Raw genomic sequence first — 21,784 nt, forward strand, 5'->3', positions numbered from 1 at the left:
GTATTTTGAGAATGTTCAAGTTTTGATTTAAACTATTGCAGTCTGAAAATTGTATACTTAATGCTGCATATGAATGTTTATACAATATCTGTGGAAATACAAAGCATACAAATCGTAACTGGGCTACTTTTATCAAGGAACAACTTGATTGTTTGGGACTTAGTTATATGTGGCATGATCAACATAACTTAAATAGCCATGTTTGTTTGCCAATAATACAACAAAGATTGAAGGATCATTTTATTCAAAATTTACATAGCAACATGCAGCATGAATCAAAATGCACTATTTATAAACATTTGGTTGATAATTTTTGCTTGCAATATTACCTAGAAAAATCTATTCCTAAATTGTACAAAAAGGGTATCTCCAAAATAAGGCTATCATCACATAATTTATCCATAGAAACTGGCAGACATAAAAATGTACCACGTGAAAAAAGGTTTTGTAAAACATGTATCACTGAAATTGAGGATGAATACCACTTTTTGTTAGTCTGTCCTGTATATTGCCAGATTAGAGCTAAATTAGTGAAGAAGTATTACTGGAGTAAACCCTCCATGTTCAAATTTATACAACTACTAAGTGTGAACAATGTTAAAGAACTCTGTAACTTGGGGAAATTTATTTGTAAAGCTCTTGAACTAAGAACAGTCCATAATATTAATTTGTATCGTCATTCTCCTTCTTTACTATCATTATACTAGTGTATTTACTATATACTATTGTATGCTAGATGTCTTTGTAAGAATTGGCCGTTTATTTTCAGCTTTGTAATTATTATCCATGTTCAATTTTGTTATAATGCTATAAGATGTATATCTTTCGCAATAAAGTTATTATTATATTATAGGCATACAATCTGACTGGGACTCATTTTCTTGAGGGAGACACAATACCAAGCTGGAATTTACCTGAAATTTTAATTCAATTTGTACAGAATTCAGAAGGGAGAGATGTAACACACGCGTAATGTATATAATCAATCTAATTACATGATTTATTTCAACCGTACGATATACAAAAATACAATCTCCAATGACCCATGTCATTCACACCTGATGACTTAGACAATAGACTGTCACAGTGAACATTTAATATTAATCACAGATTTTATTCAGCATATCGGTATTTTCAGAAAGCTTCGAATACTTACAGAATATATGCACGTGAAACACTATATTATTGTGCACAAACAAATGGAAACTTAACGAGAGAAATGTGCGGCTGTACACTTTATAAATAGCATTATGTACAAACATACTGGTAACCTATTGGGTTTTATACTCAGTACATCTACTGACAAAGTAACACATTTTTCTACAATTATACCAGGGACTACACAGAGTGTCTTCTGACATGTTTCTTTATCTCTTGTACTCAGTAACAACATCTCTCTACAATTCTATCAGGGACTATACAGAGTGTCTTCTGACATGTTTCTTTATCTCTTGTAACTCAGTAACAACATCTCTCTACAATTCTATCAGGGACTATAAAGAGTGTCTTCTGACATATTTATTCATCTCACATATAACTCTCTTGTAATCAGTAACAACATATCTCTACAATTCTATCAGGGACTATAAAGAGTGTCTTCTGACATATTTATTTATCTCACATATAACTCTCTTGTAACTCAGTAACACCATCTCTCTACAATTCTACCAGGGACTATACAGAATGTCTTCTGACATGTTTCTTGATCTCACACAATACTCGCTTGTAGTCAGTCCTTGAATATTCACCGTACTTACACACCAGTCGCCTCGTCCTCTCTAAAACAGACACACACTCCCTGTCTAACACAGAGTCATACTCTCTACACCTTAGACTATATAACACAGATTCACACTTACTCATCCTGACATTGACGTCTGCCCCCTCCCACAGCAACATGATCACCTTTTCCCTATTATTATGATAATGTACATCAATCAGTGTATACAACAGAGGTCTCACATCAGACTTATCTTTGTACTTATCATACAAATGTATCGACTGATTGACATCCAGACCCACACACAACAGATGCCGCAGTACATCACAATCTTCCTCACTGATTGTCGCCCACAAATCTCCCCCTCTATCCATACACCACACTGATCTGTCTGTCACCACCACATCATCCCTACTGTCTGTTTTAACTCCAGCATGTCTGATGTCCACCAGACAGTTAAATAGGTGTACATTTCCATTCAATGTACCTGGAGTGATTTTATTTTGTTCCTGTATGAGATATTTCACTATATCTGGTTTGTTCAGTATTAATGCTTTATATACTGCTGACACATTGATATCAACAACCTTAGTAACCCAGTCAGCTCCATGTTCCACTAGACATTTCACTGTTGATAAAGAACAATTTCTTACTGCAGCTATCATTGGTGTATTCTCCTGACTATTCTGTAGATTGACATCAGCCCCCGCCTTCACCAGCTCCTCCACTATACTTACATGTCCCCTAATACATGCAGCTATCAGTGGCGTAACATTCCCCAATTTATTCTTTTGATTAACATCAGCCCCCACCTTCGCCAGTTCTTCCACTATACTCACATGTCCTCCCTCACATGCAGCTATCAGTGGTGTATTATTCCCCCATCTACCCTGTACATTGACATCAGCCCCCGCCTTCACCAGCTCCTCCACTATACTCACATGTCCTCTCTGACATGCATCTATCAGTGGTGTATTCCCGTTATAATTTTGTAGATTGATATTAGCCCCTGCCTTCGTCAGCTCCTTCACTATACTCACATGTCCTTCCCTACACGCAGTTATCAGTGGTGTATTCCTGTAATTATTCTGTAGATTGACATCAACCCCCGCCTTCACCAGCTCCTCCACTATACTCACATGTCCTCCTTCACATGCAGCTATCAGTGGTGTATTCCCGTAATTATTCTGTAGATTGACATCAGCCCCCGCCTTCACCAGCTCCTCCACTATACTCACATGTTCCCCCTCACATGCAGCTATCAGTGGTGTATTCCCGTAATTATTCTGTAGATTGACATCAGCCCCCGCCTTCACCAGCTCCTCCACTATACTCACATGTTCTCCCTCACATGCAGATATCAGTGGTGTATTCCCGTAATTATTCTGTAGATTGACATCAGCCCCCGCCTTCGCCAGCTCCTCCACTATACTCACATGTCCTCCCTCACATGCAGCTATCAGTGGTGTATTCCCGTAATTTTTCTGTAGATTGACATCAGCCCCTGCCTTCACCAGCTCCTCCACTATACTCACATGCCCTCCCTTACATGCAGTTAGCAGTGGTGTATTATTCCCCCATCTACCCTTTACATTGACATCAGCCCCCACCTTCACCAGCTCCTCCACTACACCCACATGACCTCCCTCACATGCAGCTATCAGTGGTGTATCCCCCCATATATCCTGTAGATTGACATCAGCCCCCACCTTCACCAGCTCATCCACTATACTCACATGTCCTATCTCACATGCAGCATTAAGAGGTGAATACCATTGAATATCTTCACTGACCTGACCTATCCCAGTGATTGCTTTGTTACAGATAGGAAGCAGAACTCTGACTGTCTGTACATCACCACTGTAACAACTCAATGCAAGTAATCTACACTGTTCTACAAGCCTATTGATTTCACTTTCCTGTTCATTACATGTATATATCTCGGATGTAGATTGTTCTACAGGCCTATCGTTGTCCTGATTATTACATGCATCTATTCCAAATCTCTCTATCATTCCTTCTCTTCTAGATTTATTAAAAACTATATTCTTTTCAAATATCTCAGATCTAGATTCCTGTGGGGAATTTCCTGTTATCCCAAACAATTCACTTACTTCTTTGTGTTGTTCAGTCTGTTGTACTATGTATTCTAATATCTGATAATGTCCATAGTTAGTCACCCAACTGATCACTCTCACATTGTATTCTTCATATGCTTCTCCCTTATCATCTAGTTTATTTCTCTTATCCACTACCACCCCCTGTATCCTCCACTCACTCCACCCCTCGCTCTCTTCCACCAAACACTCTTGTTTACTCAATATCTTATCTATGTTTCCCTGACTGGACAGAAATACGGATTTCAATTCTGTATATGACTTTGTCTTTAACACACCAATAAAAGCCTGACATACTTGGGGATGTTTTAAAACCTGATTCCTGAAAACATCATACAGTTCCATGTTCTGTATGTCTCTGTACAATCTCTCTGTTAACAGTGGGTACTGATCCTCACGTAACCTTATACACAGATCAGACGATTCCTCTCTCTTACTGTTTTCATCATCACTCGCGTTCTCATTTTGGCCTTTTATATCACTATCAACGCTACTCTTATCCTCCTCAATAGATTGAGAATTGCTCTGTTTCTCTTTTACTTTCTTAGCAATACCTGTTTCACTTGTCTGTGGTTTGACATAATTAGCAATATAAATACTACTCATATACTGCAACATTTGGTCAGGAAACTGTTTGCCATATTGGTAAGCACAGATTTCAAACAAGGAGTCATGTATAAATGTGTATTTTGCACCACACTGTTTTGTGTATGTCCCCTCCATTATTGACAAGGCATTCACAAACTTGAATGCATCGGTGTGGCTTTCTAATTCACAATTTTCCAAAGTGTCAGTTTTCATGTTCATAAAATATTGATTTTGTCTATCTTTTAGAACGTCTTTTGAGAGACAATTTCCATTTAGCATACACAAAACAAGCGTTACATAATTCAGTCTGTTCTGCCTCTGCATATCATCAAGTTCATCAATGATACATTGGATTGGATTTATGAAAAACTCTGAACCAAGAGCTTGGAATTTTGGTTCCTTTGAAAACAATTTACAGAGAAGAGGAAACATGCGAGATGTTGATGTTAGCATTGCAGGTGATATTATATTAACATTCAAACCATACTTCTGGAGAATCTGTATTTTGTCATTGCCATCTAATGCATGATCAGAACTGTGTAATTTAATCACAGTCTCTTCTTTGATAAGGAATGGTTTGTAAGGTAGTGACTCATTGAACACAGTCTCTCTACATGTCATCAAAGTTCTAGACTTAACCATGCAAGGCTGTATTGTTCTCTGTTCATAATCAGTCAACACATCTAATTTAGTTTTCTGGAGGCCAAATACGCCCACCACATCATCAATAACAAAAACCTGAGGATTCTTTGTGTCACGGTATTGCTTTATCTCTCTGATTTCATCAACTGGTACAACCTCGTAACCTTCCTCCTGGAGCTTGAGGGCGATGTGGTGAGCCGTGGCAGATTTCCCGGACCCAGGCACACCAACAAACGTCATGCAAGGTTGGTTCCTCACTTTCTCCATCACTGACGGAAAACTGTGCGTTTCGTAGTAAATCTTGTCTTCCTCTCTCCATTTCTCAATGTCAATATCGCATTGCTCTGAAATTACATGTGAAGAAGCAGCCAAGTATGGAAAGTCAACAGGGTCAATATTCCATCCCTGTAACCACACAATGCAACATTCGTTCAATGTAAATATAGAAATCGGAATGCAGAAATGTCAAAGATAGATTGTTGTTACTCAATGCATCATCCCTAGAATGTTTGGACATGCAGAAATGCGTATTCAAAACTTCTAACCAGTGTCAGCGTGTAATTTGTTCTTTGATAAGCATGAATGTAAAACCTGTTTTAGGTATGGGTAAATGCATCATTTGTTCTATAAAGATATACAATGGAATCCTCCTAGTATGTAATCATTGGCGATTGCTTTTTTAAACTGCCCCCCCCCCCCCCATTTGAAAAACGATAACATGTGCCTATTATATACATGTAATCTATAATAAATGTTGTGAGTTGAATAATCATTGTATTGTATTGCATTGCCATCCTTCCGCCCCGATTTGGGATTTGGTTTAGGAAAAGTACAAATTAAGGTTCCTTCATCTTTTTGCATTTCTACCCCCCCCCCCCCCCCCAAAGGATGCTGCATGCCTGAATTGAATATAGTATTCAGTATTGTCATTTCTTTTTTGATTCAGTGGTTCTGGAGAAGAAGACGATCATGTGCAAAGTTTACACCACCGACAAACAATGGACAAAATTTGATCAGAAAACCTCTCTTAAGCCTTCGGCTCAGGTGTGCTAAAACACCACAATGGAATTTATATTAATTCTACAACAATCTAATGTCATGGTTTCTAAAAGAGAAATGTAATATTTGTCTTTGATCATAATGATTAAATCACCATCAAATCAATTTTTTGAATTTTCTTTTGAAGGACCAAAAATTCAAGACATGTAAATAAATGGAAAGAAAGCGTCATTACCTTAATCTGTAACTCATTACCATACAATTATATTCCAAACTTAATCAAAGAAATAAATGCATTCAGTAATGATTGGTTATTCTGTAGTGACATACCTCTCACATTTTGGGGAATGGGTGACTTTGTTAGTTTCTCTAGAAACAAAGAAAATGAAATAAAATTATATTAAGGTATCCGATCCATAACCACCCTCCCCCCCAATAATTAACTGTTATGTAATACAAAACTTGTAATCAAATGAAATATAATTAACATACACAGTGATTCACCAAAACAATTTTCGAAATTGACAAGACATATAACAAATGTCTGTTACAGAGATATATAAAGTCAATTAGAATATAATTTCCAAAGAAAGCTCTGGGTGAAAAAATTCCGATTACTATGGTCTTTCAAAATATGCGAAAAAAGCAAAAGTCACCATACAAATTATGAAAATATTTGATTAAAAATTCTACATTTCTGCAAGGGGAAATAACTCTGACAAAAATATAATTCACTCTAAATAGATGTGGCATCATCTACTCTCTGCAATCTTTATCTCGCTAAAAATAAGGAATTTTGTTTTCACAAAAGATTTAGTGCTATATATATTGACATTTTGTGAAAATAAATGCATTTATGGATAGAATACCTTAATCACAACATATCTTATCAAACACATTTATGTCCTCTTATTTATGAAAAGGTGAAGGTAACAAACGCCTGTCCTGTTAAGAACAAGCATTTTGAGAGTATTGCATGACAATACATAGTCCCCTACCGGTCGCAAAAATTACTGAACCGCCACAATATCAATAATGGGGAGAATTGGGGAACCAGGATAGGAATGATTGGAAATCAACTACTATTCAGTTACAAAAACTAGACCAGAAAAGATGACAAATATATAATTAGGTTTAGGTCTTTAACCAAATCAATGAACTGTGGAATGTAGGTGATCATGATTAACTTTGCTACATTGTTGAATTACAATACTAGATTTTTTTATGAGTGTAATACTCTTATCTAGAGAAATAAAAAATAAAAACTGCATGTAAACTTTAAGCTGGTGTGGATGTGACTTCACTAGTTCTTATCAACTTTGTAGAGGTGAACTAAAAGTGCACCAATTATCAAATGAATATCTGCAAGCACAAAACAAAAAAGGAAAAAGTCTGACAAACTGATAACTCATTATTCGAAGTCCAAGGGTCGTAATTCAGCAAAGTCCAAGGGCAATAACTTAGTGAAAAAATCAACGTATAAAAACCAAATTCGAACTTGATTTGTCATTTGCTTTGGCAGAGCGAATGTACGAAATATGAAATAAATATCTGCAAGAACTGAGAAACAAAGTGTGGAAACTGATTTTCAGGACTGAAAGACAGACCGACGAGTGCATACCTGATGTGTCCAGGGGTTCGTGTTTACCCAACTCCCTATTTTGTATTGCTTAATTAAGAGTTATGAGAGTGATCACTGTTCATTATCTTCACACTTCTTGCAAACCTAAAGTCCCCTTCGCCTTCATTGGTAGAGGACTAACAAAACATTAAGAATAGGATTGATTGATTGTATCTTGCATACCGTCTCGCTAGAGAATTTTTCACTCATATGGAGACGTCACCAAGACCGGTGAAGGGCTTCAAATTTAGGCCTATGCTCGGCGCTTATGGCCATTGAGCAGTGAGGGTTCTTTATCGTGCCACACCTACTGTGACACGGGTCATCCGTTTTCAAGGTCATCTCCGAGGACCCGTGACATCTACACCTGATGCCGAGCGTTTGGCTATGAAACTATCACTACCTGTTTTAACGACTTAGGTGTGTCGCGGCCGGGATTAAGAGTAGGAAAAACATGCAACCCTGTACATGCCAGAGATGGGATCAGGTGTCCAAGAGGAGTAAGTATCTGTCGACTGGTCATACCTGCGTTGAGCCCTATATCTTGTTCAGGTAATTGAAGTTAAAGTAATTTGTAGTCAAAATTAATATGAAAGAATGCCATATTAACAAAATAGTACGAAACAAGTCAAACACAGCATTTGACCTAAAAACAGGTTGTATTTGTAGAGTAGAACGTGATTATAATGACCAATAATAAATTTGTGATATGCTGACTTAGAGATGTAGAACAAGACTGTGGAAACCCCGTAAAACATCACCAGGGTGTCCGTATCACTATGTAATAGTATGTTGACAGGAAGTCTGACAGATGAGTGTTTGATATACAAATGCTAGGTACATCAATTTGTACATGATACATCTTTACTCCTATATATAGAGGTCAATGCCGAGTTTCTGCATCTCAGGAAAAACGTCATTTTAGTACAGCTGTGAAGTTTTAAGCTGTTACATGTCCATTTATTGTGTACTTAATTGATATGAGCTTTTAAATCTAAGATATGCTAAACAGTAATGCTGATCTTATACAGGTACGTGTGACCTTTATTGATTGATGATGTGCCAAATAGTAATGTTGATACTATGCTGTAACCTTTGAATTGATGATATACCGAGTAGTAATTTTGATACTAATTTATTTACGAACAGTGATAAATCTGAAAACTCCTATAAAAAATACAAAATTAAGAGTAGAATAAAACACAGACCCCTGGACCTACCAGAGGTGGAATCAGACAGGTGCCTAGGAGGAGTAAGCCGTATAATTTGATCAGATAAACGGAGCAATCCTTAGTCAAAGTTGGCGTATGTAGAATATGGTCTAACAATAAGAATGAAACACACAGCATTTGACCCAATGATAGGTATATATAGTAATGATGAATTCAATTAATTGTCATATCGACCATATAATTTGCAAAATCCTGACTTTAAGAAGGCTGCTGAAAGCCCTGTGACAACATATTTGTCAAAAGCCAGCCTAAATTTAACAAGAGTACCGCAAACGGTATATCGTACGCCCATCGAATACTGGGACGACAAAATATCAGTGTAATACAGACACTGAAGCATACTACTACACCATTTGCACGGAACGGTACGAAACGAATCTTGCACGGAACAGTGAAAGGTTTGCACGAAACGCTGAACGATTAGCACGGAACGGTGAATGGTTTGCATGAAATGCTGAACAGTCTGCACGGAACGGTGAACGGTTTTCACGAAATGCTTTGCACGAAATCCTGACCACTTAATAAGCGTACATGGCTTGCACGCTTTGTGAACGGTCTGCAGGAAATGATAGGCGTGGTCTGCACGCCGTGATTTTTTCGGTAATGTTTGGTTAAAATAGTTTCAATATAATTGCAGTATTCTAGATATTAAAAGAAGATGGAGAAAGAAATGATAATGATTCGCGATCATTTTAAAATGATTGCTCAGGTTCGACGCGGTAAATCATTTTTATGCGCCCGAGATCGAAGATAGGGGGAGGGGGGCATATTATTTTTGTCCTCAGTCTGTCATTCTGTAATTCTGTCTGAAACTTTAACCTTGCTAATAACTTTTGAACAGTAAGTGCTAGAGCTTAGATATTTCATATGAGTATTCCTTGTGACATCTTTTTCGATGAAATACCAGTTATTTCAAGAGGTTATTTCATTGATGTAATTTCAAAAATGACTTTCAAGCAATAGTTTATACGAATACAAAATCATGAGTAATAGTTTTAAAAAGCTAAGAAATTTGAATTTTCAAGTAATAGACCTTTGATATTTCACATGAGTATTCCTTGTGACAAGATTTTTGCGTGGGTACGAACATTTTTTACCCTGTGACCTTAACCTTGGAGTTTGACCTACTTTTTGAAAACTTTTTTGATATTTCACATATGTATTCCTTGTGACAAGACCTTTCTGTTGGTATTAAACCTTTTGACCTTGACATTTGACCTACTTTTAAAAAAATGACATTGGTCATAACTTCTAAATAGTAAATATTAGAGCTTTCATATTGCACATGAGCCTTTTTTGTGACAGATCTTCCTACTATATGGTAACAAGATATTTGTCCTTGTGACCTTGGCCATCGTTGGGGGCATTTGTGTTTCACAAACAAATCTTGTTGCTTATTAGATCAATGACTAATAAATACGTTGGAATGAAAACAAATGAATATCTTTTTTTAATATCGGAAATAAAAGAAAACAAGAGATGTTTGTAAAACACATATGCCCCCCATGGTGCAAAATTGACAAGGGTTATACACACACATCATTTAATTGATAGTAGTATCATCAATTCAAAATATTGAACAGACTATATCTTCCTATGTCAAGAGTGGATTGATCATTTGACCTAAAAATCAATAGGGGTCATCAACTCCTGAACATGTACCAGTGTACCAAGGTTGATGTCTGTCAAGCAAAGGGTTCTCAAGATATTGAACGTACATTATATATTCCTAGGTCCAATTTCATCCGTGAACTTTGGCCATATGACCTCAAAATCAATAGGGGTCATCTCCTCCTGAACATGTACCAGTGTACCAAGGTTGATGTCTGTCAAGCAAAGGGTTCTCAAGATAATGAGTGGACAGAACAGTGCGACATTTAACTCTGGACACGACAAAAGTCCGGAGTTTCGCCAACCCTTTTATTAAGGATACAAATAAACCCTTTACAAAAAAAGATGGGATTTTATGTTCACAAGACATGCACCAACATTTACACTTGTACCTATTGTAGTTTTTAAGATATTTCACCTGAAATCAAAAAATCCCATGGGATTTTGGAGGGATTTTTAATCCCACTTGGGGGATTTTCACTCCCACCAAAAATCCTATGGGAGAAAAAATATAATTTCTCCCATAGGATTTTAACTCCCATATTTAAACTTAATATGGGATACAATGTCCCATAGGAGGAAATGTCCCAAAATAAACATGAAATGGCAGTAAATATCCTATTTGAGCATGAATGGGAATAGATATCCCAAATAAAACACAGGATGGGATTTTTATTCCATGAATATAACAATAAAACAGAAAATTGTATCTTAAAAAGTGTTGTTTGTCATGATTCTTAAAATGTACTTAAAAGCCAAGGCATGACATTAATTTTTAAATATATATAGTAATTATAAACTCTTATGTGTAGGCCTATGTGTTTGTGAATAAATGTCTAAAAAACATGAGAGATAATAAAGGATATTAGAGCTCTGCATTACTAAACTTTTCCCCATGCAATTTTAATTGTATACATATAACCCTTGCACAAAAATATCCATATAAAATTGGACGGGACTATATTATTGCAACAAGCAGACAAGAACACTATGAAATACTCATTCACACATGGGCACTGTAAGTTAATGTAAATATATAGTATGTGCATGTATAAATATATATACATGCACATACTACATGTATCTATTTACATCAACTTCCATTGTCCGTGCATTCACATGCAGTTGCTCACATTCACTATTCACAACCCTTCATATGTCGTCAGGTGTTAAAATATGTTCACAGGAACCGGTAATTTTGTCAGTGTATTAATAATAGTGTGGGTATATACCGTACCATCCCCTAATCAGCTGCTATTGGGGGGGGGGACCTACAAGGGCTGATACTTCACTCAAAACTTCGTTTCAAAATAGTTCTTAAAATTATCGTCACCCACCATCCTTGTGGTTTTATAAAGGGTAGCGGTATTATTACTACATATTAAATTACCAGTTCCTGCGATATGTTGTTGAATTACGGAATAGGCCTAGCTTACAACTTGTTTACATATTCTAAAATTAGTGTTCAGTGCTTACGGTGAAAGATGAACTCTGCTAGGTGATGCTAAGTTGTTTAGTGAACCGAATCAGACATCTCAAATAAGATTCTCGATTATTTAACAACACAAGAATCGTTTTACAAAATGCATGCTTCGGTCCATCTTTCCCTCCCTTCTACAATCGTATTCATTCTCAAGTCAAAGTACTTTCTCCGATTGCTACCATTACCTTAAGCGTCGAAAAGACTTTGACAGGCGTGTCCGAATAAACGGTTAACAGACGTCTCGACTCTAGGGAAGTTCGGCTCTAAGTGTTCTAAACATCTCGAGCGATTTTATAGTGATAAACTTCTATGATTTTCGACATTTGTGTATCAATGTTTTATGAATATTGTAGACTTTTTTACTCATAAAGCAAAGCAATGTTATCGCAAATTTTTAGGTCTACTTACAAATGTATTAACCCCGAGATCCGCCACTAATTAGTTACACAAGTTGTGTGGTTACAACAGTCTTCACTTATCATTTTAATTTCATTGGATGATAAAATAGATGACGTTAATATTTTGAATACCTTGTATACGCAAAAGAATTTAACTATACGATGTTTCAATCTGATTAAAATCAGATCCTCGATCCGCTCCTCTTTTTTTTTTTTCTTGTCGCTACACGAAAAAAAAAAAGGAGCGGATCGAGGATCTGATTTTAATTAGATTGTACGATGTTTATTTTTCAAATTATAACTTCAGTGGCGAATGGGCGGATCCCCCGTCCCATTCCCATCCCTCACTACTTACTTACTTAGTCCTCTTCGTGCTTGTCAGCACATAAGGCCGTCACCAGAGACTTCCATGTTGGTCTGTCTTTCGCCCATTTTTGGACCTGTCCCCAACTCCAGTTGTTATCTTTCATTTCTTTCTCCACCGATCTTCTCCAGATCTCTCTTGGTCTTCCTCTCTTTCTCTTGCCAGTTGGTGACCATTTCAAAGCTACCCTTGGGATGGAATTTGGGTACATTCTGCATACATGTCCTATCCACAGCCATTTTCTCTTTCTGGTCGTCTGGGATAGAGGAGTGGTGTTTGTCCTTTTGTACAGTTCGTCATTTGAGATGGTGTTAGGCCAGAAGATGCGCAATATTCTGCGGAGACATCGGGTCTGAAATACATCCAGCTTGTTGGAAATAGACTTGGTTACTTTCCAAGATTCAGCACCATATAGTAGGACCCCAAGCACGTTGCTCTTGAAGATCTTAATTTTGGTGTTGGTGCTAAACTTTGTTGACCTCCAGATGTTCCGCAGAGCAGCATACGCTCCTGTGGCTTTAGAAATGCGAGCTTGTACATCTGCCTCTGAATCCCCATCAGTGGTGATCTTACTTCCTAGGTATGGGAAGTTGGTGACATCTTCGATGTTTGTGCCATTTAAGGAGATTGGTTCCTCTGATATGGTATTGACCTTCATGATCTTGGTTTTGGAGCACGCATAGTACTAATTATTTCCCCAGCCACGTAATGACCAGATATACACGACTATTGAATGTAAAGCACTGTTCAGTCATTGTGTACTCCCAATTAAGTAACAATCTACCCTCGTAAATCATAATTGTTACGCTTCGTTGGACATGAAACCTTAAATCAATCCATTGACACTACTTAGTCAACGATTTTGTATTGTGATACATTTCTATGATTTCGGACATTTATATATCAGGATTATCTGATTTATTTATCAGTGTTCAAAAAGCAAAGTACATGTAACGTTACAACGATTTTATACCTACTTCTTATAATACCCCCTGGATCCGCCACTAGCTAAATTAATTCTGGTGATGCCTATAACAGCGGTACATGTATTCACCTATCATTCTAACTTATTGAAAGTTAAAATAAATGTAGATATAATGTAAACATTTTGAATACTATATATATATATATATAAAGGCATGCCTTCATCATATGATGTTATGATGTTTATTAACTTTAGTGGTGGATAACCGAGAACGACACCCCACCCCTACTTCGCACAATTCAATTTCTAATATTGACAAGCGGCCCATTTTGACCAGATAAGACATTACCCTTGAACGTAAAACACTGATCAGTCATTGTGTATTTCTAATAAACAAACTTCATCATTGAATACAGACCGTTATGTTGCCACTGACACTACTTAGTCGTGAGTTGTTTTGTACGTGATAAATTCCTATGATCTTTACTCGTATGTTTCATTGCTTATTTGGAGTTTTTATTTGTTTGGTTTTTCCCCCTTCTTCTTCTTCTTCTTCAAGAGCAAAGTATTGATATTGCAGTTTAACCCCCTGGAACCGCCAGTTATTAGGTAGACGTATTGTGTTGATCTACTAATTAGGTAAATGAAGTCAATGGATATCTGCGGTAATATTTAGCGTTATTCACTTAATATTAGCTTCCTAACTATATTGAAAGTTGAAATAAACAACGTTAACATTTCGAATACTTTAAATATCTAGGATACATAATCATGCGAGGATTATTTTTTAATATTTTGAAATTAGAAAAACAACTTTAGAGGCGGAGGGGCGGAAGCCATCCCTCTTCCTGCAGAATTTATGGTCCAAAATTGACAAAAGGCTCGTTTTGACCAGATAGAAATGGCACTTTCAAACGGAAAATATTGGTCAGTCATTGTGTACTTCCAATTAAAAAAACTACTCCCATTGTAACTCTACTTAGTCCCTGGTATTCTACAATGTACAATTTGAATATTTCATATCTGTGTGGTATAAACAGTCACACGATGTTTAGTTCGGAAATTTAAAAAAAAAAAATGTAGTGGGGACACTGGTCAGTCATTGTGTATTCCCAATTAACAAACTACCCTTTTAAATCCTACTCGTTACGGTTCGTCAGACATGACAACATATCCGAACTAGTCTTGTATGTATGGATGTACTTGTTTATTGTAATTAAGGTCTGCTTCGCAATGAAAACCTGTTATCATTGACAATTAATTGTTATTCCACTTAGTCATCGATTTTTTATGTGATACATTTCTATGATCACGGACATTTATATATATATCAGGGTTGTCTTGTCAGGGTTTATTTATCATTATTCCAAAAGCAAAGTACTGTTATCACGATTTTATGCCTACTTCTTACCCCTCTGGATCCGCCACTAGCTAGATAATTTTGGTGATGCCTATAACAGCGGTACTCATCTATCATTGTAACATTATTGGTTAAAATACAAGTAGATATAATGTTAACATTTTGAATACTTTACATATATACATGTTAAGGAATTCATCATATGATGTTTATTAACTTCAGTGGTGGATGACCGAGGGCGAACATCCCCCTCTCCCTCGCACAATTCAATTTCTAGAATTGACAAGTGGCCCATTTTTACCCTTGAACGTAAAGCACTGGTCAGTCATTGTGTAATTCCAATTAACGAACTTCACCATTGAGTCCTGACCGTTACGCTTCGTCAGACACTAACCCACTAATACTACCTAGATACTGATTTTGTACGTGATAAATTCCTGTGATCTTTACTAGTATGTTTCATTGTTTATTTGGAGTTTCTATTTGTTTGGGTTTTCTATTTTTTTCTTCTTCAAAAGTAAAGTACTCATATTGCAATTTAACCCCCTGGATCCGCCACTTTTTTTTTTTAAGTAAACGTATAAATATAATTGTGTTGATCTATAATAATTAGGTAAATGAAGTCAATGGATATCTGCGGTAATATTCAGCGTTATTCACTTAGCTTCCTAACTATATTGAAAGTTGAAATAGACAACGTTAACATTTTGAATAATTTAAATATTTAGAATAGATAATCGTGCGGTGTTTATTTTTGAATATTTTGAAATTTAAAAAAACCCAAAAAACTTTAGCGGCGGAGGAGCAGAAGCCACCCCTCCTCCTGCAGGATTTATGGTCCAAAATTGACAAAAGGCTCGTTTTGACCAGATAGAAATGGCACTTGAACGGAAAATACTGATTAATCACTCTACTTAGTCCCTGATATTCTATACAATGTACAATTTCAATACTTCATATATGTACAGGAAATAATCACACGATGTTTAGTTCGGATATAAAAAAAAATATAGTGGCCCAACTGGTCAGTCATTGTGTATTCCCAATTAACAAACTATCCTTTTAAATCCTAGTCGTTACGCTTCGTCGGACACGACAACATAACACATTGACCCTAACCGAACAAGTCTTGTAATTAAGGTCTTCTGCTCCCAAATGGAAACCTGAATAAGATATCATTAAGGTCTTCCGTTTCCAATGGAATATTTCGTTGTTCTTGACACTACTTAAATAAAAAAAAATAGTGGTCCCACTAGTCAGTCATTTTGTATTCCCAATTAACAAACTACCCTATTAAATTCTACACGTTACGCTTCGTCAGACACGAGATCATAAGCCATTGACCCTAACCTATCTAGTCTAGTATATATGGGTTTTTTGTTTACTGTAATTCAGGTCCTCCGCTTCCAACTGAAGACCTCATTGTTATCTCTGTTATCATTATGGTCTTCCGCTTCCAAAGAAAGATTTCGTTGTTATTTTTGACACTACCTAGAGACATAATCTCGAACATTTATGTATCGATGATTTGTTGTTTGTTGTAATTTTTGGTGGAAGCTTTACTGGAGTTGAAATAGTTACGGTTGATATTGGAAATAGATTTTACAATGAAGAACTAATACTGTCTTCATTACTAGGAAAACTTTAGTAGCGGACTGATCAAAGCACCCACCCTTTCCCCAACCCCTCGACCAGCCATCACGTATAGTTCATTTTCCAAAATATATAGATGCAACACTTGATCGTAAAATAGAGATCAATCAATGCATATTCCTAATCAACAAAATACCTTTAAAAGTGCGACATTTAACTCTGGACACGATAAAAGTGCGGAGTTTTTTGTCTATGACAACCACATATTTTCTTCAATAAAAACACTGAAATTTCACTCTGTCATTAAATGTACGTATACGACACGATCTAATCAAGCCGGCATAGAGGCGCCCCATGCGAGAATTACCCTTATCAAATGTTACATACTTCGGATTTTTATTGAGCTTAATCCTAAATATTGCACATCTAGATAATTTTCCAAAAATATATGAAACTTTTTACTTGTATCAAAATTCTTTCTGTTTTATATCTTCTAAATTTTATCATAGAGTTAACTAACAGTCTCACTTGCGGAATTAAGGGGTGTGGAGATCGCACCCCCCCCCCCCATCATTTCAAAGATAAGAATTTAATGTGCTTGAAATTGCTCTGCTTCAATATTTTCTCCCGTAAGGGAAGGGGACAACCCCTCCCGAACCACCCTAACCGTGATTCGGTTAGTCCTCAATTGCAAAGCCCCTGTAGTCCAATATCCAGTATCCAGTTAATGTAGGGCTTTTACATGTAATATGTATATCAGATATGTTTTATCCCGTGGGGATCCGGTGTTGTATCATAGACCCCCCCCCCCCCGGAAAAACGGGCCCGGAATTGCGCCCCAGCATATAATTTCCCCCTATGTACAAAATCAGTATAAAGTCTCCCCTTTGGCGGAAAAATCGCCCTGGTATATATAGAACACCCCCCCCCCCCCTGTTTCCGGATTTCATTTGTTATAATAGTTTAAGGAAATAGATATGCGCTCATTAATATTACGATATTCATAAAACAAACGAATATTTTTTGTTCTTGACATGATGAAGTTGGATTTACACGCTGAAAACTTTGAAATGCATATTGTAAATACAATATGCTTACCGAAATTCTTTAACGATGGTCAATATAAGTAGGATTTTTCGTAAAAAATCGACTATAAGATGTATAATTAAAATATTTGAAAAGTAAAATAGATGAACTGTATAAATAAAAGTAATTAAATTTTCTCGTTTATTTAAATTAAAAAAATCATTTAAGTTCTTCCCAACTTTACTAATTCAAATGTTAGATACTAGTAAATAACGATAAAGACTTAAGATGTCTGAATGAATTTTGATATACCATTACACGATTTGAGCAATTTCCTTTTTATAAAAAATCATAAGATGATGATTGTTCACGATACACACACACAAAAATAATCAGAAGAATTACTGGGTCTAAATAAGCAAGAGAATTCTAGTAATAGAAATGGAAACAGATACATAGCTAAAATGTAAGAATGGGGGTGTACTGTCATTTAGGGGGAATTTCTATACTGGGACGGTTTTTCCAAGGGGGGTTGGGTTGGACCCGGGTTAATTCTTCGTAAGGGGAAATTCTATTCCAGGCCCATCTTTCCGGGGGGAATGTCTATCCCGGGCCCGTTTTTTCGGAGGGAAAGTCTATGCGGGGGAAAATCTTATGCTTTACAACACCGGGTAGAATAGGTCCTCAGTACTCCTTGCCGGTCGTAAGAGACGACCCAATGGGACAGTCCTTCGGATGAGAACGCAAAAACCGAGGTCCACTGTCTCAACTTCTGTGGCACGATAAATTCCCTCCCTGCTCAAAGGCCGTAAGCACCGAGCATAGGCCTATGTTTTCAGCCCTTCACCGGCAATGGTGACGTCTTCATATGAGTGAAAAATTCTCGAGAGGAAACTTAAACAATATCCTTTCAATCAAATCTGAGTCTGTTTTCATATCCATGTAACGTGTGTCTCTAGTACTTAACACATTCTAAGGAACTAAAGATCATGCACCCAATGTTGGGAATGAACTAAGTAAACTTAATTTGTACACTTTTAATGCGATATAGTTTTAGACTTTTTTTCATTAATGTATATTAAATATGCGCATGCCAAATGTACAGCTTTTAAGAATAAAGATATGCAATCAAAATACTTTAGAGAGTACTGGTGCTAGTTTTTGCAATAAAAAGAAGAGAGAAAAAAGCGGGAGCTTTCATAGGCTTTGTCCCTTGGAACCACCCAGGACTTTGTCCTGGACTTACTGAGGTCTAAAGGCGGTCTTTAGACCCACACACCAAGCAATTTCTCCGGGCCCCAAACTGAAATATTGCAGTATATTCCTATGTCTAGTTTAACCCTTGACCTTTAACCATTTGACCTCAAATTCAATAGGGGTCATCTTCTCCTAAAGATGTATCAGTGTACCAAGTTTGATGTCTGTCAAGGAAAGGGTTCTCAAGATATTGAGCGGACAGTATATTCCTATGTCCAGAGTAGGTTGACCTTTGACCTTTTGACCTAAAAAACAACAGGGATTCTCCTTTCCTTATAATCAACCCAAATATGAAATATCATTACGATCAAGTGAATGGTTCTCAAGATATTGAGCGGACAACATGTGGTCTACCGACTGACCGACAGGTGCAAACCAATATGCCCCTCTTCTTTGAAGGGGGGCATAAATATGCAAAAATGATATCGTCACAGAATATTGATTAATCAAATTTTATTGATTCATTGCTCTATTAAATTCTTTGAAACTGAATTTGAAATGGTCGCCCCTGTTTCGCTATTTTTGTACATTCAATCTGAGTGCCGTTAAAATACATTATTTTGCAATTTGTTTATTTCAGGCGTCTTCTTAAAGACAGAAGTTGAATGAACTATATTTTTATATATATGTGTACGTGTATGAAAACAGATAAAAGGATTTAAAGAAACTTTCCATCAAGAAAGACTGAAACATTTTTTGGGCGCGGAGAGGATTGTGAACGGTCTACACGAAACACTAGGCATGACCTGCACGCTTTGATTTTTTTTTTTTTTTTTGCATTATTTGTTTCATCCTGGGGTTAGTTTAAACAAGGAATACATTGTAGTTTAATGACTTACGAACACGTTGGAATAAAATGAAGTGAATATTTTTTAAGTTCGGAAAAAAAGGAAAAAGATGCATAAATTGTACCGACATGGAATATTTATTATTCAACTTTATTTCTGCATTGCTCCATTAAATTCATTGAAAAAGTCGCGTCTGTATCGCTATTTTTGTACATTCAATCTGAGTGCAGTTAAAACACGTGTGCAATTTGTATTTTCCATGCCTCTTGTCAAAGACAGATCTTGAATAAACCTAAAAATTTTACATACGTGTATGACAATAGATAGAATTATTTGAAAAAAATTCTCGTAAGACTGGAACATATTCTCGGGCGGGAGGGGGATGCATCTAGACATAAAATTAGCCAGTCGATAAGAACCTAAATACAAAACAAAAAGAAACAATCAAAATATGATTGAAATAGATTGAGGAATAAATCATAATTATATTAAATGAATATCAAATCCTCCGCCGATTTTCACGCCTTCTGTACGAATGTTAATTTCAAATACCTGGATTAGCTGACCTCTATTGTGGTAAAAAAAGAAGAAGAGGGACCTTGGAATTTGCTTAGAATAGGCCTATATAAGTTACAAGTTATACACAGGTCGGTCTTTGCATTATGGAGACATTTCCGATAAACGATTTTGATGAAAATATTTTTTATTTAAAAAGAGAAACTTAATCATACAAATGTAACAAGACAAATAAGTTATTCCTATATAAAAAAAATAAATAAATAAATAAAAAATAACGAGGGCAGAGATATTAAATGTCTCTGCACTTGCTAGAAACTACCAAGGGTGAGGAAGTAGTATCGGATTTTCTTATAGACATTTTGAAATAATTGGTTAAATTCCCAACAATGTTTACCTGCCCTACATCCTATGCCGAAATGACTTACACAGTCTGTACGTTTCTAATGGCATGTTTTGAACGATATGCACGTTTCAATGGGCGTGGCTTGATCATGCATGGTACGATTCTTGCACGAGACGATTTGAATGAAACGATTTGCACGGGACACTGAACGGTTTGCACGGAATGATGAACGGTTTGCACTAAACGGTGAACGGTCTGCACGGAACGAAACTAAACGCTTTGGAGGTGTAGTAGCACGCTTCAGGGTCTGTGTCTGTAACCATAATGAGAAACAGTTCAGGAAACTATTTGTCCTACTTTTAGCCCTCAAACAGGTCATGGTGCATCAATCCACCTGAAATACAACCTGAACTTGTATTCCTCTAAGAGGAATCCTGTGACTAAATTTCAGGGCAATATCTGTATCCATAACAAACAAAAAAAAGTTTGAAAAACTTTCAGCTCTCCATTTTTTAGTCCTACCTGGAAGACCTGTAATTCTCTCTTCTAAATGTCAAGTGTTTGGCGAAGAAGGAATCACTACCTATTATAATGTTTTAGGTTTGGTGCGGCCATGGAACGGGCAGGGCTCAAAGTCATGACCTCCCGGTTACAAAGTGAACGCTCTACCACTGAGCTACCAAGACCGGTTCTTGGGGGAGAAATTGCGACCAAATTTCAATGCTGTACACCATACATATGCAACTGTTACAGCAACAAGTCCAGAAAATATGACATTGGTTTTGATGTTGTTGATTTGAAAAAAGTTTTGTAACTTCAAATTTACTTAAAGTTGTTTAGAATGTTTAAGAATGCACATCAGTCTGATTTACACTATTTCTGACATATATGCTGTGGCACAACAATACTTTTGAAATTTCTACTTCTCAGCTGTTTATATTTGCGTGTGGATCAAATTTGATAAAGCTTGATAGAACATTTACTGGATTCAGCAATGTAAATAAACAAGAGCCCCATGTGCAACATCGCTCACCTGGGAAACAGTTCATAGCAATAAACAAACTTGCATGAGCAAAACTGTCATTATACTTGTAAGCAGCTTCACTGGTTCTGAAAAACTTTTCAACGGTAACAACTAAAACTGTTAATTTTCAAACTTAATTATTACACATGACTACAAATTCATCTATTATCATAT

General features: G+C 36.5%; 2 protein-coding genes across 2 annotated transcripts in view; both read right to left on the reverse strand.

The window, feature by feature from the left end:
* Positions 1–1,674: 1,674 nt before the first annotated feature.
* LOC130046588 (uncharacterized) lies at positions 1,675–6,464 on the reverse strand. Its single transcript, XM_056145857.1, has 4 exons — positions 6,397–6,464; positions 3,171–5,411; positions 2,874–3,047; positions 1,675–2,750 (listed from the first exon to the last, which is right to left on the reverse strand). Exons 2-4 carry the CDS (start codon positions 5,332–5,334, stop codon positions 1,675–1,677), a joined length of 3,414 nt encoding a protein of 1,137 aa, XP_056001832.1. The 5' UTR covers positions 5,335–5,411; positions 6,397–6,464.
* The window catches only part of LOC125673547 (uncharacterized), a 31,104-nt gene continuing 15,316 nt past the window's right edge, over positions 5,997–21,784 (reverse strand). Inside the window, exon 3 of the mRNA XM_056145427.1 lies at positions 5,997–6,435. Within this exon, the coding sequence (XP_056001402.1) occupies positions 6,378–6,435 (58 nt within the window). The 3' untranslated portion in view covers positions 5,997–6,377. The remainder of the gene's footprint in view (positions 6,436–21,784) is intronic.

Source organism: Ostrea edulis, chromosome 7, assembly GCF_947568905.1.
Source record: "Ostrea edulis chromosome 7, xbOstEdul1.1, whole genome shotgun sequence".
Lineage (NCBI taxonomy): Eukaryota > Metazoa > Mollusca > Bivalvia > Ostreida > Ostreidae > Ostrea > Ostrea edulis.